At 38.4% G+C, this 20302-nt stretch overlaps 3 protein-coding genes and 1 long non-coding RNA gene across 4 annotated transcripts in view; 2 read left to right on the forward strand and 2 right to left on the reverse strand.

Annotated features, from left to right (window-relative positions):
- Positions 1 to 2496, forward strand: part of LOC144991929 (uncharacterized) — a 71792-nt gene extending 69296 nt beyond the window's left edge. Inside the window, exon 4 of the long non-coding RNA XR_013655606.1 lies at positions 315 to 2496. This is a non-coding gene — a long non-coding RNA (uncharacterized LOC144991929). The remainder of the gene's footprint in view (positions 1 to 314) is intronic.
- Positions 2052 to 4249, reverse strand: LOC101165223 (growth arrest and DNA damage-inducible protein GADD45 beta). The gene is made up of 4 exons (XM_004068139.5): positions 3250 to 4249; positions 3028 to 3129; positions 2720 to 2942; positions 2052 to 2623 (listed from the first exon to the last, which is right to left on the reverse strand). Exons 1-4 carry the CDS (start codon positions 3291 to 3293, stop codon positions 2510 to 2512), a joined length of 483 nt encoding a protein of 160 aa, XP_004068187.1. The 5' UTR covers positions 3294 to 4249; the 3' UTR covers positions 2052 to 2509.
- Positions 4250 to 11462: 7213 nt separating this feature from the next.
- On the forward strand, positions 11463 to 12347 carry LOC100533498 (cocaine- and amphetamine-regulated transcript ch4). The gene is given in 3 exon segments (NM_001204780.1): positions 11463 to 11657; positions 11843 to 11926; positions 12192 to 12347. Coding segments are annotated over 3 exon segments (324 nt in total). The 5' UTR covers positions 11463 to 11525; the 3' UTR covers positions 12300 to 12347.
- Positions 12348 to 15518: 3171 nt separating this feature from the next.
- LOC101169927 (interferon-induced protein with tetratricopeptide repeats 2) lies at positions 15519 to 19314 on the reverse strand. Its single transcript, XM_004068235.5, has 2 exons — positions 19097 to 19314; positions 15519 to 17034 (listed from the first exon to the last, which is right to left on the reverse strand). The coding sequence occupies exons 1-2, from the start codon at positions 19099 to 19101 to the stop codon at positions 15735 to 15737; spliced, it is 1305 nt and encodes a 434-aa protein (XP_004068283.1). The 5' UTR covers positions 19102 to 19314; the 3' UTR covers positions 15519 to 15734.
- Positions 19315 to 20302: the final 988 nt, after the last annotated feature.

The raw sequence follows: 20302 nt of genomic DNA on the forward strand, positions 1-20302 counted from the left end.
AGTCTATTTTTAACCGTCCAGACAGTGCGTAACGGAACAAAGAGCAGCAGAATTTCTTTTCGTGGTTTGGAATCTGGCCTTGCGTCGTTCGTTTCATGATGTATCAATAGAGGTTTTGAAGTAAAGAGAAGGAGGGAGAGACTGCTCTACTCTGGGAGCTTCATACCCACATTTAGACATCTTTTTTTTTAATTATCTGAAGACAAAACTCATCCTGACTAAAACTACGCTGACTGACACCTTTTACATTTGTTGTACATTGTGTGACACTGAGCTTTCTGTCCCCCCCCCCCCCCCCCCCCCCCCCCCCCCAGGGAGGTGGAGTTGTCAGAGAAGTCATGGCCCCCACAAAGGATAGACCAGCTGCCAAAAGCAACAGTCATGCATAGTCGCCGTCACCCCTAACAGGAACTGACATCATGGGCAGAGGTCGGTGCTGTTTGCGCAGAATGTGAGCTTCAGCTTACAGTCCAGCAGCTTTCACACAAACACACAGCTGCAAGAACGCATTGTTCTCTTGTTTTGTAGAAAATGCCTTGTGCTGCACAGGAGATAAAAAATAGGTTGAAAACAAGAGAAACACTTTTTTTTGCCCCTGTTTATTCAATAAATGCTGGAAAAAAATCCAGAGAAAACAGGCTGAAACACAAAAAATAATTCAAATTTCCATGTTTCCTCACATAGACTTTTATTTTATTTTTTTTTACCATTAGCAGTTTTTGTTTCTGTTACTGTTCCAAATAACTCTCCTGTTTTACATTTAGCAAAATACTCCGGAAGTAGAAAGCTGAAAAAAAACAGCTGCAATGCTGCAGGCCCAATTCCTCTTCTGATGGAAATGTGATGGAAATGCAATTAGCACAGGCGTCGCCATGGAAATACGAGCCATGGGAACCTGTCCAGTGACACACTCCTACGTGTTTTAGATATGTTTTTATCCTGCAGGATCAAACTCAAGCTAGAAGCAGAGATGAAAAAAAATGATTGATCTGCATCTTGCCTAGATCAAAAACAAGAGTTTTGAGAGAAGGTTTGGAAATTTGACCCTCAATCCCAGATTTAGTGTTGCAGAATAAAAAATTGTGTCCAAAAATAAATTAAAAATAAAATATAGCTGCAGAAATGAGGATTTTTAGAGAGAAACGTTTGTTTCAATTGAGAATCTTTGTCCATTTGGTTAAGTTTTTGCCTGTTTTGATGCATAATCCAACTTTTTTCCCCTTAAAGTACAGTCAAGTACAGTAATGCACCAGGATTCTGACTGATATGCAGCCTTGATACTCTCAGCTTTTATCAACCCCTATTTAGCTTCAGAAACCATTTCCATAAATAGATCCATAAATACATTTTTTATTGTGTAAATGCTAAAGGTGCCATCAGTTATTTATTGAACACCTAAAGTCACTCCTACATGTTTTCTAACGTATTTTTATCATGTAGGGTCAAACTCAAGATGGAAGCAGAGATCAAATAACTCATTGATCTGCACCTTGTCCAGAAAAAACACGAGTTTTGCAAAAAGGTTTAAAAATATGAGGCTAAACCTAAAAAAGAAATCTGACTGAAAAAAATGCAGGATTTTTAGAAAGAAAGACTTGTCAATTGAGATTTTCTGTCCAATTGGTTACATTTTTGCCTTTTTTGATTCTAAGTCAACCTTTTTCTCCCTTAGACTACAGTAAAGTACAGTAGTGCACTCAGATTCTGGCTGTGACAAGCAGCTTTGATACTCTCAGCTTCTATCAACCTATTTTGTTTTAGACACAAATGTCAATATGTAAATAAATCCACAACGGTTTTTTTCTTTCTTTTTAAACACTAATAAAGCCATTAGCTACTTTTTTTAAACACCTGAAGTCATCCTTCTGGGTAAAGGGCCCCACTTTGCACCTGTAAGTCTCAACAATGACTAAACTATAAATGTAGTAACCTCTAAGTAATCTAGTAGAAAAACTTCTATATAATGTCTTCTCAGAGACTGCTCTGGGTCTAGAGAAGCAGAAAGTGACATCATACTCTTCACAAAAGGAAAAAAAAGGCAGAAATCACTGTTTGTTCAATGCATAATTTATTTAAATAAATGAGATTCAACATGTAGGTCCATTTTTTTCATATATTAATCTGTGCACTTAAATAACAGAAGGTTTCGTGCGTAAACAGGTGAGCAAGACACCTGGCTCTGTCCATTGCAGCTCCTCGTTCATGCATCGGTTCAGTCACGTGACGCCTCCGCTGTCGTCACCTCGTTTAAGAAAAAAAAAAAAAACTTGCAACGCTCCCTGACCCGGAGCCTCCAATCGCGCTCCTGGCGCGGCGGTTCAGCACCGACGCCATCATCCCACGCGCTCCCGTGATTCCGTCTAAAAGGCGGACTGAGGCTCGTCGAGCTCCCTTGGGGAGGAGAGTCGTGCTCCCCCTCTTCACCACGAGGGTCTTGGCTGTTCTCAGCTTCTTCTCACCGCTCCTCGGGCGGTAGGCAAAAGGCAAAAATGGAAAGGTTCAGTTGCGCTCAGCGGTCCTTCAGCTCCAAGCAGGGAACCCACAGGTTCCTGCAGCGGCTCTCTGCGCAGAAGCTGCTGACGTCCTGCAGAGCTTGACACTGGAGCGGCTGCACGGGGGGGTTCTGCAAACAGATGAAAGGGGGGGGGGTCATTTTCATGCTTCAACACGGTCCTGTGGATGCACTGAAAGTGGTGCGTTAAGTGAAGGAGAAACTTACAGTGACCAAGATGCAGTGCAAGTCCCGGGGCTCGTTCCCGTTGCTGTTCTCGGTGTCCTCCCCCAGCAGCTGCGCCAGGCGCCTCATGCCGGACACCCGGAGGATGTTGATGTCGTTATCGCAGCAGAAAGCCTGCAGCAGCGTGAAGTGGATCTGCAGCGCGATGTCGTCCGCGTCCTCCTCGTCGGTGGCGAGAAGACACAGAACCACACTGTCTGGATCTCTGCAGGAGCAAACAGAAGAAAGCCGGGTTAGCGCGCGCCTTTTGGAGCCATTTCAGACGCGTCTCGTGGAGAAGAAGAACTTACACATTCATGAGTTTGGCGGACTCGTAGACTCCCACTGTGAGGCAGTCCTGCCTCTGAGCCGCGACCAGCAACTCCTCCAGAGCCTGACTCACCGTCTCCATCCTGCAGAAAACAAGGAGGCGGTTAGAAACCGGGGCGCGCACTGCGTAACGCATCTCAAACAACACCGCTAAACTGCAACTAACGGAGAATTAGGGCAAAGACAGCTTTTCAGACACTTACTTTTTGTCGGTACTGCTGGATCCAACAACCTCCTCAAGAGTCATGCTGAAGTCAGTAAAATAATCCACAAGCTCCAGGATAAAAAACAGAATCCCCAGCGATGCTGAGACGCGTTTAGATCCAAAGGTAGAGTCCCGGCAAAACAAATGTAATCCAGATAGGTTTTTGATCGTTGTTCCGTCCGTGATTGAGTTCTTAGTCCGTGTTCTTAGTCTGTGTGAAGGTTTCTGTCCTCTTACAGTCGAAACTGTCCGCTTTTATAGGCGGATCGGCGCTTCTTGACGCGCCCAGACGCTTGCTCTCGCTGATTGGTTTCGCCGCAGATGGGGAGCGCAGCGATTGGTTGGGCGGGCGTCAACTGCCGGTGCTCCCACGTGGGTGGTTTCGGAGAATCCCCCGCTCTCAGCCCTCCTCCTCGTCGTATGTCTCCGTTCTCTCCACTAAGCGTGTTTACTGGGAGCTTTCGATCTGAGTGGAGGAATTTCCAGATCTTCCTGCTTCCTCTCACCAGAAACTTAGGGGGCTACAAAAAACAAAACTGCACAACCACCCAACGGTGCAGCACCTGCCTGAGGAAAGTCTCGAATTGGAATCAGATGATTTTCTTTTTTGTTTGAAAGCTTAGGACCATGGCAGGTGACTGCCCCGTGTCAGAGCACGAGCCCCAGCTTGTGTAACGGCAGCCCGGCGCTGCAAGTTGTGCAAGAGTGTTTTTTTTAACGCATACCAAATAACAGTAAAAGATCATGCTTTTTAATATTAGCAGAAGTGAAAAGTGTGGTTTTGATTTTTGCAAGTTCATTCTGCTTCTTAATACTCGCTCCTTACCGCCCCCCCCCCCTTAACCATTATCCCATTAATCTCCTTTCACCATGCAACTGCAATATGCAGAACCATCCAGAAAAACAGTCAAAAATAATAAATCAAACTGACTGCAGACTGTGCGTAAACTTACACTCAAGTGTTTCAGCAAGCTTGCATCACTCATGAGCTCCAGGTTTCATCAGAGCTTCCTGCCCCAACACACAGCTCTCGATCGCCCCCTAGCGGGGGAAAAGGAAATCTTGCAGGAAAAAAGTTTCTGCAAAACCAGTCTGGTTGCAGGAAGAAAGGGGAGGGGGGGGGATTCCTGGTGCTCCTCAGGGACTTGAAGGGGGCTTCTTACGTGGGAAATTTGCGCGAACTCGCAGGTTGTTTTATTTTTATTATTTTTTTAGGTGGCCTTTTAGGGAATTTCTGATTTGAGGTCCAGGATATAAAGCTTATCAAAAAGAAAAAAAGTGGGTTTCATTTCAGAGCGATAAGCATCTAAAACTATTTCAAAGACGTTGTTAACTGAATTAAACACAAATGACTGGAGATGCCCCTTAAAAACATAAATCTGGAAGACTGAAAACGAAAATAACTGCACAGGTTTATTGAGTGAACAAACTTCATGCACAAGGAGTCAGTTTTTACTTAAAATATTGTGATTTATAGTAATTTTCTTTAATATTTCAACATTAGTTCTTAAACATTTCCAGCCAAAGTGTTTTTCTTATCTTTAAATCTTCTATTGTTAACATGTTTTTCAATAAAACCCTCATTAAAACCCTATTTTACTTTCTTGTGTATGTATTTATATATTTCTGTGAAATTTAATTCAGTTAATGCTTAAAAATAATAAATTGTAAAATACAAGTGGCCCTCTGCAGCTTTTGCTGGGTTCTGGTGTCATTGCGCCATCTGGTGGTCTTATATAATATTTTCCCAATTCCTAATATGAAACTGTTTAGGAAAACGGTTAATGCAACGGAATTAAATAGTAAAATACCTAATGGCAAATCCAACCAAGTTACATGAAAATAAAGACATATTTCCTGCATTTTGTTTCTGTTTTTGTGTATTTAAGAAACTAATAAACACGTTACAGTGCATCTATTCACTATTTTTCCTGTCATTTGTGTTTTATTTTCTTTTGAATCTTTTAAAACTTTACTTTTCCCTTTTGATTCTCACATTTAGGTTTAATGGATATTCAAGGAATCATCAGTTTTAAAAATTGTGTAACTTTATTTGACCTATTTATTTTTTCCTAATGAAAAGTTTTTAACAAAAATGTTTCCTATTGTTATGATTCTTACGAACTATTAAAATATTTAGTAAATTTCAAATTTATTCACAAAATCATTTATCTATGTAACGTTTTTTTTTTCACAACACTGAAATAGAAACCAAACAGCAATACGTAGAATTTCAAGGTTTTTGATAATTTTGTATTTTATTTTGTAATTCTTCATCGTTCTCATGACGTTTTATACAAAAAGAAGAATGAATAAACCTGTCGGCTGATTAATGGGTCGCTGATTTAGGAAAACATGAATCTCCAAAACAACAGATGAAGTACTTAACAGGATTTAAGAGCTGACTGATCATTTTTCAAAGCTTTTATTTTGACAGAGCGGTCCTCTGAGGAGACTCATTAACACCCAATACTAAAGATGTGATCACATGATCCATAGAAGTTTCGTGATGGAATCAGACTGAAAGCTGGGGCTGAACTTTCTGGGTGAAACTGTTGACCTTTCCTTTAAGAGCTCAAAGGGTTTCACTGTGAAGTCCAAAAAAAGCAGTTTCACAAGTAAAAAATACTCTTCAAAAATTTATTTTCAAGTCTCCTAAAACGTTTGATCGAGCCATTTGCTTTCTACTTTATTTAAAAATGCATGCTGACAAAATTCTTTTAAAGATTAGGATTTAAACTCTTCTCAAAAAGTCAGTAAATTGAGTTTTTAAAAAAGAAATGAGCAAACCTGATGCATAACTATGCTCTCCAAAAGGGGTATTTATGGATTTTATTAAGGCTATTGTCATGAAATAAAGCAATAGACAAGTTATCAAAAGGTTTTATGAAGAAGATAAGACTTCAGACAACTAAACTGTAATGTAAAAGCATCATACTTTATGAGTTATTGAAGGCTTAAGCCATGACTTTTGGCGAAAGGGTTTACTTAGAAAAAAATGTTGGTGTGACCTTTGACACTTCAGTGAAGTTTTAATTTGGGTTTAGAACATTTGAAATGTAAAAAAGTGTCTTTAAAAGGCTGAAAAAAGCTACAATCAGAGCAGGAAAAACCCTAAATGCACAGTTAGAGGGGACAAAAAAGAGAAACACCCCAACTTGGCTGACTGCTGCCTGACTGCCACCGTCTACATTCATGGCCACGCCGACGCTTTTCAAAAAATCAGCCTGCGGCATGAACTCTTGAAGATTCCACTGATAACAGCTGTATTTGTGACCATAACACTATTTCCCAAAGAACAGCCGGCTCTTTCGACCCCTGAAGAGTTTTCTCTTCTAGTCTGGTCTTCTTCCTGCAGCAGTCTTGGACTGCAGGGACCGTGTTATTTTTGCAATTCTTCTTTCTTTTTACCATGCGACTTGTTCGCTGTGGTGACCCCTGTTGGGAGAAGCCGAAAGAGGAAGACTTCTTTCTTACTGCACCTTTGAGTGAAAATTTCTGAAAAACTCACCAACGTTTGCCCACTGCTAGCACCTGCTGGAAATGAATTTTGGGCAAATTTGGGGCAAACCCTACCCCTCAAAAATACTGATGACATCACAGCAGGAGAAACCATAATAAAAATTAAAATAGAATGGGGCCAAAATCTCTTATGGGGCTCAAAATAAAAACAAAATAAAAAAAACAAAAAGCAAAACACACGTATCGCGGATATTCAAAGGAAGTTTTGAAGTTATGGGATGGCAACGGGATCTAAAGCTTGGTGGTCATATAGTGGCAAAAATATGTCTCAGGCTGCGTGGTGGCGCATGGTTGCTTCAGAGTGAGAAGGCCCAGTTCAAATCCCAGCTGGGACTTTTCTGTGTGAAGTTTGCATGTTCTGGCCATGTATGTGGGAGTTTTCTCCGGCCACTACGGCTTCCTCCCACAATCCAAAAACAGGCTTCAGGTTCATTGATACCCTTAATATGTCCCTATAGGTGTGCATGTGGGAGTGATTGTGACCTTCCAACAGACTAGTGACCTGTCCAGGCAGTAGCCCGCCTTTGCCCAACAATAGCCAGGTTAGGCACCAGTGACCCTGTGACCTCAAAAGGGATAAAGCAGGTTAAGAAAATGGATGGATTTTATCACTTTCTAGTGATTTTCTTCTTAAGTTTTGTGTTCTTTTTTTTATTTTGAAACTACATCTGTTCGTAGTTAGCCTAAAACATTAAACTTTACAAAAATAAACTTTGCAAGACTGCTTTTGTTCTATTCAGGCATAATGCAGCTTGCTGCTTTCAGGCATTGGAAGTCAAACCCATAACCTTTATCTGTCAAATGGCAAAAAAAGGAAGAAAAAAAATCAGTTTTTCGGTAAACTTAAAGCAATCCAGTTCAATCCACATTTCAGAAGAATAATTAGGTGTTAAGATTAACATTTTTTGAATTTTTCAGATTCAAAGCCTGACTGCATGTCTGTAATTAAAGGTGCAAAGTCTCCTGCTGGTTCTCATTCTGCGATCTTCAGTCTGCAGCTTTTCCTCCAGCCTCTTGATGGTCTCATTCATTTCCATTTCACACATCCTTTAGTACTAAGTCCTCCAGGCTGGGGCTGCTTTTAAGGATGATAGACTGCCTCTGTGAATCCACAAACAATGTTATTTTGCTTTCCATAAGTTTTTTCTGTTAACACAATCTATAAAAAAACCTTCATTATAGTTTGGAATATATTCAAAATAAAACACATTTGTCTCTGTCCCAGAAAAGTAATACGGACAACCCCGGGCAACCGCCCGTACTGCCCATATGAGACAAAAATCCTTCTTTGACACACAAACTCTACTATACTTTTACTTACATACTATCAAACTCGTATAAACACACTATGTTCTAAATAATTCAATGTTTTTGATCATTTTAAATTACTTTAAATGAAACTTGTAATTTTTCTATAGAGACAAAATGTTTTTTTAAAGACAGTTTCTTCAAAATTATTTAACAAGGGGACATTTTCTAATCACTTATTCTGGTGAATATAATATTTTGCTAAAATTATAATTCAATGTATAACATTGGTGTCACCTGAATGGAAGATTGAATCTCTAAGGGTTCTGTGTAGTTTGGCTTTTATGTTCTTGGTCATCATTTTGGTCTTTGTTGCTCTGTCAGTCACACCAGTTCAGGTTTGTGGTTCACAGCTGTCGGCATTTTAATAAATAGCCCCTTAGTCTATTGACGTGTCTGCTTTTCAGTTCTTCTGCTCTGTTTTTTCACTCTTTTGTTGCTCCCAGGGTTTTTTCATGTTTCAGTTTATTTATCAAATGTTTTAACCCTTGTGCTATCTTAGATGACCCCACCCTTACTTTGACGTGTTATTCCTACCATGACAAAGGTGGATAAAGGTGGAAAGATTTCATTCATGGACACCAGTGAAGATCACAAATCATTGAAGAAAAAAGGTTCAGCGCACTGTCTAGTGGGTCTAGATGACCCAACTCCCAATGTTGAGGTACCTAGGATAGCACAAGGGTTAAGATTCTGTCATCAAGCCTCCACCACCAGTTCTTGACAGAGTCATTAAAACAAACGCAATTTTTTGTTTAGTGAATGTAATATTTTTCCCAAACATCTAGTGAGATATGTTTGTAAATTACTCTAAATGTCAAACATATAAGAACAACTTAGAAAGACGGCTTCAATAATTACTCCATCTTCCTCAAAGAAAGGACAGATATTTTATAGATATTGGAGAACAAAAATGAGAAAGAAATCTTTTAATGGGTAATATCTATGTACAATCTCTAATGTCATTTTTTTCTTTATTTGTAAAAATATTTTTATGAATTAAAAGATTTCATCCAATGGTTTTTGGCTTAAAGCTGCAGGTACTTTGTGTTTTGTTAGAAAACATTTTTGGATGTTTAAACAAAGATCTTTTAGTCCCATGATAATTGGGTGTCACTTAAAGTTTTTAATATTCCCACTTTGCACCCAAAAAAAAAAGGCTTTGTAGAAAAAAAACAATTAAACAGTGGAAACTTGTTGCGCCCATTTTGTTTGGGGGGGGGGGGGGGGGGGGGGGCGTCATAGACTTAGCATTTGTTTCTGTGTTGTCCCAACCCAAGTCATTTTTTCAGTTGGACCTACATTATTTTTGTTAATAATTTATATTACACTTTTGTGTTACATCAACACACATCATTTCAGTTAAACTGACTTTTTTTTTTTAGTAGAATCAATTTTTTGAGTTGTCTCAACACAATTTCGGATAGGCTGAAATCATAGAAAGGTTTAGCTCCAAAATGACTGTAATTTCAATGCTTTTATTGTTGAATTGACAAATCTGATAAACCCTTTTTAGAATTACGCATCCAAATTAAATATTAAAATATTACACATCAATACACACCATTACATTGCACATTTATTAAAGGTGTGTAAAACGTAAACATGCAGGTATAAGTCTCGATCACATGACCAGACTAAAAAAAATTAAAAATCATTTGTTCCAGGACACAACCCGCATTTGATATGAAGTTGTGTCTTTTGGTTTAATTACAGTAAACTAGTGTTTATACTTCTCCAGCCTGAAAATACTTTAATCGCTAGCTTCCACATTGTTGACACTTCCTGTTGGTTTGAGCCAGGTGGCTGAAAGGGTTTAATTCCTTTTCAAACGTTCAGGGAGTCACCTACCTTTGCCATATGGTAAATCTGCCCCTGGTAAGATTCATTCATTTTTAGTGAGTGTCACTGAACTGGACAACACAAATTTAATGAACGTGTGTCGACTGTTAAAGCCTCTATAGTTGGCGCTGACGTAGACGGTGACGCAGAGACTCCGAAGGTCGCAGCCCTTCCTGTCAGCTGCCTTCAGTGTAACAGTCTGCCAACAAAAGAAGAAGAGGCAGCAGCACAGCAAACCATCATCAAATAAAGACTGAACATTTTTCAGCATTACATCTAGATAGAAACCATTTGGGGTTTCTTGGTTTTCTTTTGGAAGTCAAATCGAAATGTACCAGACTAAAGTGATAGAGTAAGGAACCTCGGTGTGATTCTAGATGCACATCTTAGCTTTGACCAACATGTGAACCAAGTAACTAAATCTGCATTTTACAATCTGAGGAATTTTGCCTCAGATTGAGGAATTTAGTGAGACCCTTTCTCTGTGGAGCCAGTGCTGAAATCTTAATTCTTCTTTTATTACATCAAGATTAGATTACTGTAATGCCCTCCTTTCTGGGGTAAAGAAACCGCTCCTAATCGCCTGCAGCTAGTCCAGAACTCTAATGCTCGCCTTTTAACGAGAACCAGGAAGAGGGAGCACATTACACCAATCTTAAAATCTCTGCGCTGGTTCCCTATCAGCTTCAGGATTGATTTTAAGATTCTTTTAATAGTTTTTAAGAGTGTTCATGGTATTGGCCCTTCTTTTATATCAGATTTGCTGTTAACTTATGAACCTCCTAGAGCCCTTAGATCATCAGGTGCAGGCCTGCTAAAGGTCCCAAAAAACCACAGTGAGGCCTCATTTAGATACTATGGGCCTCATCTGTGGAACAGTCTAGCTGAGGATGTGAGGGCCTCATCCTTTGTCGAGGTTTTTAAAAAGAAATTAAAGACCCATCTATTTAATTCCGCTTTGAATTAGATCTCATATGTGGGATCGAAAATTCTTACTGTTATATTTATGGTATTTTACTACATTTGTTTAATCTTTGTGTGTGTTTTTTTATCTATTTATTTATTTTTTATTTTAACATCTGAACTTGTTCTTTTTATATTTCAGGTGTTTTAGGCTTTTTATGCATGTACTTATTTTAATCTTTGACAATTTAGCTGTTTTTAAATTTCAACTTCTCTATTTATCACTTTTACATTTTAAACAGTTTTCAAGTGTTTTCTCACCCTTGGCCCAACTTAACCAAGCAACATAAGAACAATTTTCCATATTTGCTTCTAAATGCACTCAAGTGTGAGAAAGTAAAAGGAGATGCAGAAACATCTGGCTGCAGCTGAGTCACAGGAAAGGTTCATCCGGTGAAAACCTCCTGCTGGACTCGCGTTCAGGGGGAATAATGTCCTGTTTGACAAAGCACAGGTTGCGTCCCCAGGTGACCTCGGAGGTGAGCGGCCTGATTGTCTCGTTATCGGAGTAAATACGGTCCGAGTGACATCAGAGCGGCTTGTGTATAAAGCCTCCTGGCTAAAGCACAGTCACCCATTCAGCTGGCAGACTTTTACCTTCTTCAGCCACTGTCACCAAAGCCCAGAGTCTTCAGCACCATGGTCAGCAGCAGGATGCTGCTCCTCAGCGCCTCCTGTTGGTTGCTCGTAGCTTTGGGGAGCTGTGAGGAGCAGATGGAGGAGCGGTCGCCTGAGTATGAAGCCTTCAAAACTCAAGAGGAGAAGGAGCTGGTGAGCTACATCTCATTTTAAAATGGCTGACATGAGTACTATCAAGTATAAAAAAATGACTTCTTTTGATTATTTCCATATTTTAATTAGGAGACCAAATTATATGAACGTTCTTTTCTGACATTTCCATGAGTGTTTTTTTTTAACAGTTCACGTGTGTTTGTGAATTTATGTTGTGTCTTCAGATTGAAGCTCTGCAGGAAGTTCTGGAGAAGCTGAGGAACAAACAGCTGCCCTCGTCAGAGAAAAAGCTGGGCTGGCTTCCACCTGTGAGCAAGGGTTTTCTTTAATGACAGCAAAAGCTTAAAGTCTCTGATCATCTTTTGATCTATTTTCAAGGTGTTCCCAGTAGTCTTTAAATTCTTAATTTGACATTTTAGCCAAAATCAAAAAAAAAACCTGTGTCATATTCTGGGACAGTTTCTGCAGAGTGGAGTAAGCCCCCCGTCCCTCCCCATTGGATAGAGCTATTTGTGATTTCTAAAACACAAATATGCTCTTTTTTAAAAGTCTTTGTTTTTGTCTTTGTGTCAGTGTAATACAAGTGAGCAGTGTGCAGTGCGGAAAGGCGCCAGGGTCGGGAAGCTGTGTGGATGTCCCAGAGGGATGGAGTGTGACTTCAGCATCCTCAAGTGTCTGTAGGGCTCCACATTTAAAGCTGTTGATGATCCAAAAAGAAAATAAAGTTTTTAAAAACATCGGCTTTCTTGTTATAGATCTGTACACTCCATCAATCTTATTTTAGCTTCAATAATATTCTCATTAGTCCAATTCTGCCATCAAAATATTCTAAAATTAAGTGTATCAAGCAATGAATAAAGACGAAAAGTCAAACCAATGTGGCTCAAACAGTAAATTTAAATATTAATTTATTTAAAGCCTGAATGTTAGTTTGAATTGATCCAAATCATTAGAATATATAAAACTTTGCCAAATTAAAAAAAATACATTCACAACATGAAGAGATTGACCCTATAACCATTCACATCATATTTAAAATATTTCTAAGTTCCATGTCTCATTAGCATAATCAAAAATTTTCCTTAAAAAACAATTGTATAGAACTTGCTGTTTTCTGCCCTGTAGTTCATCATTGTTCCACTAGGGGCAGTAGAAGAACTTTTTCTGCTCATTTCAAATGTCCACTTCCAGGAAATATTGAAAAACACCTTTGGTGGGAAAATGTTTTGCTTATTTTCAACAAAACAATGAGAATAACTCATCTATTGTTATTCCTTTTTTTTAGAAGAACGACGCAACGTTGTTGGTAGAATTTTATATAATGCAGTTATAGCTTGATAAAAATGTGTGGATAGAATTTGAGACAATTATGCCGGGGCTTTTTTCCTAGTCCTCGACAATATTTCTCCATCAGAAACAAACGTGAGCAAAAACTTACCAAATTATACAATGAATCATAATAAACACTATCTGTGTCTTATACAAAGTAATATTGCATAAACATTACATAAAAATTTATATTAAAAAACACACACACGCATACACACACACACACACACACACACACACACACACACACACACACACACATATATATATATATATATATATATATATATATATATATATATATATATATATATATACTGTACATATAAATTCAAGGTGAAAGCATGAACAAATTTATAAAAAGGAAGGAGAGGAAGAAAACTGGTTTAGAGGAACTGTTTTCTTACATGTCCATGAGTTGTACTTTTCTTTTTTGTTCTTGCTTTATTGAATAAAATTTATTCCCGTTTGACGTGTAGAAATTGAATAAACTTTACAACACAAAGTGATCAGGTCAAACCAGAATCAGCTTAAAGTGAATAAAGAGAAATGGAAAACCAGATGTCTATTTGAAAAATGGACATTGACAATCCGAAAAACGTTTCAAACTCAGAAGTATATATTGTAGATGTGAAAAAAAAATACTGAAAATTTGAAAAGAAAAAAGACTGACATCGACTGACAGAGGTTATGGTAACATAATTTCAGCTCTGTTGCATGTTTTGTTGGTGCCATCCATGTGTCTTTCAATTTCAATTTATTTGTTTAGAGGATAAGCCCCTTGAGATGTGTCATCTCGTTTTCAAGGGGGTCCTCAAAATACAACAAAACAAGCAAATAAATAACCGACAGATACAGCTGAGTTTTACATATATCAAAACAGGACAAAAAGAACTTAAAATTTACAAGACAACAAACAGGCACACACACACACACAAACATAGACATTTAATGCACCTACTAGTAATTAATAATTAATTTAAGGTAAGGAAATAAAATAATAAATAAAAGGCAGAAAAGAAATCAAATTAAATCAAAAACAGTTACATGAGTGTTGAAGATGAACTAAACAGGCATTTTTAAATGCAAAGAATGAGGTTAAAGAGCGAATGGATAGAGGAAGATTGTTCCAGTCGGAGGGAGCCTTATAATTAAATGAATATTTTCCAATTTGTTTTTTAACTCTTGGAACAGCAAAAAAAATTTGATCTGCATGACGTAAATTATAAGAAGACTGAAAAGGAGTTAAATATTGTTTGAGATAGTCTGGATAGCTAAGGTTAATACATTTGAAAATGAACAATAGCCAGTGAAAATGACGTCGAGAGGATAGGGGAAGCCAGGACAGTTGCTGAAACATAAGACAGTGGTGAGTTCTAAATGGACAACGAAGAATAAACCGACACAAGCTGTTATAAATAACGTTCAGTGGTCGGAGGTTAGTGAGAGTAGTGTTTTGATAAATGATGTCACCATAATCTAAAGTCGGGATAATCAGTTGTGAGATGATTTTCTTCCTGACTGAGAGACTAAAACAATTGATTGATAGATAAAGTAATTTTAAACGATACGAAATTTTGTGGACAATGGACTGTATATGAGCACTAAAAGAGAGAGGAGTCAAGCCACAAACCAAGATATTTGAATTTTTCTGCTACTGAAATAAGTGACATGTCCAGGTAAGTTAAATGTATTTCACTTGCAGCTACAGGACGTAGTCTTTTTTGAAACAACATAAAATAGGATTTAGATTTGTTGAGTAGAAGTTTATTGGATTGTAACCACAATTGAACAGAATTAAAATCATGTTGAATTGAATGCTGAATGTCAACAATGTTGGATTTAGAGGAGTAAATGACAGTATCATCGGCATAAAGTTGAATATTGCTGTAAATGCATTTAGTTGGAAGGTCATTAATGAAAATAGAAAATAAGAGGGGACCGAGTGCAGAACCTTGTGGAACGCCTTTGTCTACGCTTAGAAAGTTGGAATAGCTGCCATTAAAAAGCACACACTGCTGACGACGATGAAGGTATGAGTTGAACCAAAGGAGCGAGGATCTATCAAGGCCAATTGAATGAAGTTTGTCCAGTAACAGATAGTGATCTACCATGTCAAAAGCTTTGGTAAGATCAATAAATAAGGCACCAGTTAACATGTTATTATCAAAACCAGAGAAAATATCATTGGTGAATTTTAACAAAGCTGAAGTTGTGGAGAAATGCTTTCGAAAACCGGATTGGAAAGGAGATAGAATATTATTAAGTGTTAGGTATTCTGAAAGTTGATTAAAGATAATTAATTGCCCATTCCCCATTAATTGTTGGGTCATCTAGACCCACTAGACAGTGCTCTGAACCTTTTTTTCTTCGATGATTTGTGATCTTCACTGGTGTCCATGGATTACATGAAATCTTTCCACCTTTATCCACCTTTGTCATGGTAGGGAGAACATGTCTATGTAAGGGTGGGGTCATCTAAAATAGCACAAGGGTTAAGCTAATCCTGATTGGAGCCCCTACAGGACAGCTATTCCACAAGGAACCGTGTAAATAAGGCACCACAGTCTGTTTTTGTTCATCATGATTTAATCTTAAAAAAAGCTTCAACAAAAGCAAGTTGCAAAATGTGGCCTCTTATTTCTAAACATAAGAGACTTTGTAAAAGTTTGTTCTCCGTACATTTGGTTTTTGGCTAGAAATTTCAAAATATGTTTTGGCACATTTATGTGCAATTTTACAAAATGCTGCCCAGTTTCTTTGACTCCTGAGTCATGAAACTATGACTCAGAAACTAGGACCATGCAGGTTTTGCAGAAACTCGTGTATTTCTCGGGACCTTGGGTGCCGTCGTTCTGCAATCTTCTCCAATTGGTTGATGCTTTTCTTGCGAAAATATGTAGTGGTTGGAACCAGTGCTGCTTTCTTGTGGTAATGTATCGACTCATCCTCTTGCTTTTTGAAGAACAAGTGTCTTGCGTAGATGCTGAAAAGCATTTGTGAGCCTTCAGGATCCAGATCCTTTTCTAGCAGCTCCCTGAAAATCTCCTCAGCTCTTACTTGGTTAAACTTTGCATATATTTCTGCAATTGATATTTGCATTTTCAGCGAGGATTCGGGGTAAAGAGCAACCACGTCCTCGCACACACTGATCCCTCTGTCGAGAATTTTGGGGTCGGGAGAGCTTTTCTGGACAAATATCCTCCTTCTGTAGCAGATTGCTGCACACCTTTTTATGTATCGTGAGTCAGGTTGCCTTTGCAAAGCCTCTTCTGCTAAATCGATGGCCTCATCCATGCATATGTACTTTCTGAACAGCCTCAGTAATGGGTCAAGGCCACTGTAGCTGCTGTCTGGCTTGCTCAAGATTTTTCTGGCCAGTCCTCTGGCTTCATCTTCAATATGTTGGCCTTTTGCACCCCGTGCGTGCAGGTAAAGAGCTGCAAGGTGCAAGTTCTGTGGGTCGTGCTCTTTGGCAATTTTCATTTTCTCCAAAATGTCGACTCCCAGACTTTCCATTCTGTGCTTATAGCCATTAACTAGTCCCAAAACGCGGCCGGTCTGCCATTCCACCATGTCTGGCTGCATCCTGACAGCTCTGTGGAAGTATTCTGTTGCTAGCTGCCCTTTGTCAAACCACATCAGGGTCCAGGCCTTTTCTGCACAGACCTCTGGGTGCAGCTCCTCCTGGTTAGGAGAAGGGTGTGCGTTCAGCAGAACGTCCACCTTACTGAGGTAATCCTGGCTCTTTGATCGATCCCCCAGAAGATGGTGCACGTAGGCCAGGTTGCCATAATTTACCACCAACCAGGGACCGTCATCAGACACAGTGTTCCTCATTTGGCTGAAGGCCTCAGTGGCTCTGCACAAGAATCTCAAGGCTTTCTCCTCACAGCCCAGCTGGTAATGAACAAACCCCTGCAGGTTGTAGATGTGACCCAGCCAGCTAGACCCACCCTCTACACCGATGTCCTCCAGTGAGTCCCTGATGAAGCAGAGCTTGGACCTGCTGGCGTTCAGATCCCAGGTGAAGTGACACTCCAGGTCCTCCAGTTTGGACTCCTCCAGGGAGGAACTCTGAGCAGCACTGAGGGACAAAACCACATGAGTCCCACATCAGAGGAGCAGTCTGAAGTTTTCTGCTCTAATCACTTTAAACCTCATGAAGTGGAAGAAGCAGAGAGACAAAGGCAGCGTCACAAGTTAAAAACAAAAGAATCCAATTGTTGTCTTCAATAAAACACCTTTAACCCTTGCGCTATCCTACAACCCCACCCTTACATTGACGAGTTCTCCCTACCATGACAAAGGTGGAAAGATTTCATGTAATCCATGGACACCGGTGAAGATCATAAATCATTGAAGAAAAAAGTTCAGCGCATTGTCTAGTGGGTAGATGACCCAACTTCCAATGTTAAAGTGCCTAGGATAGCACAAGGGTTAAATGTTAGTTTAACTTGAAGAAAATGTGAAACTTTGAACATTTGAAAAAAAAAAATTCTCATGCTGATCATCTTTTGATCCATTTTCAAAGCATTCCCAGTGGTCTTTTAGTTATGACGATACAGTATTTAGCCAAAATCCACAAACCTGGGTTGTTTTCAGAGTTTCTTCAGAGCTGCAGTCATTTTTAAGTACCTATAATTTATTGAGGTATGAGACTTTTCAACTTTTTAAATGTAGATGTTTGATACAGATGGTGCTACATGGACTTGCCTTACCTCCCATGTCTGACTTTCTTAAGAAAAGAGCTAACAGTGCTTTCAGAACCAGAGCCTTTTCTAGAGGGGACTGTTAAGGTCCAAACAGGAAAACTGCATTCGGACAAAACGCTCTGTCTGTAAAAGCCAAGAAAGTCTGGAACAGTTGTCCACTCCCTGTAAGAGATTGTCCTGCCTTACAAAGATTACAATAGTCACCTTAAGCATTTGTTGAAATAGAACAAAACAGTCATGTAATCATTGACTCCTATGCCTTTACTGTTGGACTGTCCTGTTGTTCGTTTTTCTTGTAATTTTATGCTAATTTTAAGTCTTGGGTTTTCCACTGTCCTGTGATTTGCTTCAATTATGACTTTACAAACTGATCTTAACTTTTTTTATAATACTGTCTTGTGTTGTGCTTTTCTGTGCTTTTCACAGGATGTGTGTGTGTGAGATTTATTGTCCTGATTTCCCTGTGTAACTGCCAAAGGACTACAGTTTGAAATTAGCATTGTTGCTCAAATCTGGTAAATTGATATCAAAGACTCTGAATAGGTGTTCATCAAAGTACATGGTCCCTAATAAATGATAAATAATTTAATGAAAAAAGTCAAAATGGGTATTATTGATACATGCTAACAACACTTATTTATTGAATGAAATCAACTAAAATAACGGATAACTTTAGAATTAATTTGTAGTGTTTTGTTTTCTTAAAAGTTTGCTTAAGTTATTTATTTGCCGATGATAATTGCTTGCTTTATTTCTGGTTAAAGTATACATATGTCAAAAGCAGGTATACCATTTTCAATAATTCCTTTGCTGACGCATAAAAACAGCCATTGAGAGAAATTCAAAATTAGGAAGAAAAGAAGATCAAGAAATATCCGTTTTTTCTTTTATCCTGAAATTCCACTTTATCTGTAGAATGTTTGATGGACAGTGATAAATATCACGTTTTGGTCGGAAGAACCCAAATACCCTAATAAAGACGCACTCCAATGAAAATTGTGTTTTGGGAGTTTTTAACGTGTTCTTGTAGCATTCTTCTCATGATGGAGGACACATGTAAAGAATATTAAGATCAAAATTTCAGGGTATTCCTTTATTCAAATAGTTGTGAATCAGGAACAAACAGAAAAATGTTGTTGGAAAAAGCTTGTAGTTTTGGCAAAGAAAATATAATGGTTAGGCTATAAGAGGTCATCTTTTGATCTATTTTAAAGTAGATCAAAAGATGACTGAGTGGGACTTTGAAGCACAAAGATTTCGATTTGATCAACATTGATGTGTTAGAAAACAGCGGAAAACTTAATGGAATTTGGATCAAAGTAAAAACCTGTTTAACTGTGTAAACCAAAGCTCTAATCTGGATTAATCGCATGTGCATCATAGATCATAATGTAACCAAAGGTAACTAAAGAGTGCAGGTATGCAAACACTCACCTCATCTTCAAGCGATCAACTCTGAGAACTAACAACCTCTTTGGTGTGTGCTCTTTTTTTACTTGTCATAAAAAAAAAATCAATGTTCAACCTTTGAGCTGGTGTAAATGACGTCCTTTCCAACTCTCCTTTAGGAATTTTCTCCTTAAAATACAAATAATTAAAATCCTGACAACAACACCGAACATTCAGATCTGGATGGATTTGTTTCTCTTCAGGATCAACAGTAAAAGTCGATCTGTTTAAAACAACTTCAATACATTTTGCTTTTACTTTGTTAAAAGACTCTTGTCAGTGACTTCCTGTTGTTAGGCAGATTCAATCTGACCAGCCCTTTTTTTTATCTGCTGGTTTGAGTTATCAGCCTGTTTCTGCTCAACAAAGTCCAAAAGGTAAGTGGTTTGTTTCACAGTGTTGTTTCTGTAGAAATGTTACCCACCACAGGAAGAAGAAAAGGCCGTTCTTACATTAATACAAAAGCTCTTGAATTAGTTAAAAGAGCTTTAAAGTAAGATTTAATGTTATATTTATTATTTACCTAAATTGAGTGTTTTATGGGGTTAAATAAGGATCAGCTTAAAATGAAGGAAAAAACAGACAGGTACATTCAAATAAATAAAATTTTAAATTTGAAAAAATACAAAACACTAAAAAAAAACTTTTAATCTAAAACTATTAATAAAAAATAAAAGCCATTTTAAGCTAATGCTAATTTGACCTGATGACTGAGAACCGGGCCGAGTCAGTGTGACATCACCCATAGGAAATGACTTATTTTTGGCTCCAACCAGTCGCCACATTTTTTTAGAATATGGACACTGCCATGTTGCAGTGGATTGGTCCGAGTCCGTCTGGGTTAACATTTCTGTGGCAACCAATCAGGAGTGAACTTGTTGGAGGGCCACACCTTGCCACTTGAAAGAGGGCCCAGGGGAATCTGTCAATCAAAGCTTTCAAATGGTCATTGTGAGTGCAAACATAAACCGGCAAAACATATTTTCTTTCTCTTTTGTGTTTTTTTCCCTGTGAAGGATGTTGATAGCTTTTATTCTGGTCACCATAATCAAATTAGAGAAAAGTTGCTTAAAATATGTAAATCCATGTGTAAGTATTCTAAAAAGAATTGCTTTTTTATGGTTCAAAATATGATTAGAATGGTATTTCAGCTATATTTTTCAGCTGCCAAGGACCCCATTTTGAACATAA

Source organism: Oryzias latipes, chromosome 4, assembly GCF_053564925.1.
Source record: "Oryzias latipes strain Hd-rR chromosome 4, Olatipes_Hd-rR_3.1".
NCBI lineage: Eukaryota > Metazoa > Chordata > Actinopteri > Beloniformes > Adrianichthyidae > Oryzias > Oryzias latipes.

Coding starts and splice junctions, on each gene's coding strand:
- LOC101165223 (XM_004068139.5), bottom strand. CDS start 3,293: ATGACTCTTGAGGAGGTTGTTGGATCCAGCAGTACCGACAAAAA. Junction 3,130..3,249: donor TCCAGCAGTACCGACAAAAA/GTAAGTGTCTGA, acceptor TGTTTTCTGCAG/GATGGAGACGGTGAGTCAGG. Junction 2,624..2,719: donor TGCACTGCATCTTGGTCACT/GTAAGTTTCTCC, acceptor ATCTGTTTGCAG/AACCCCCCCGTGCAGCCGCT.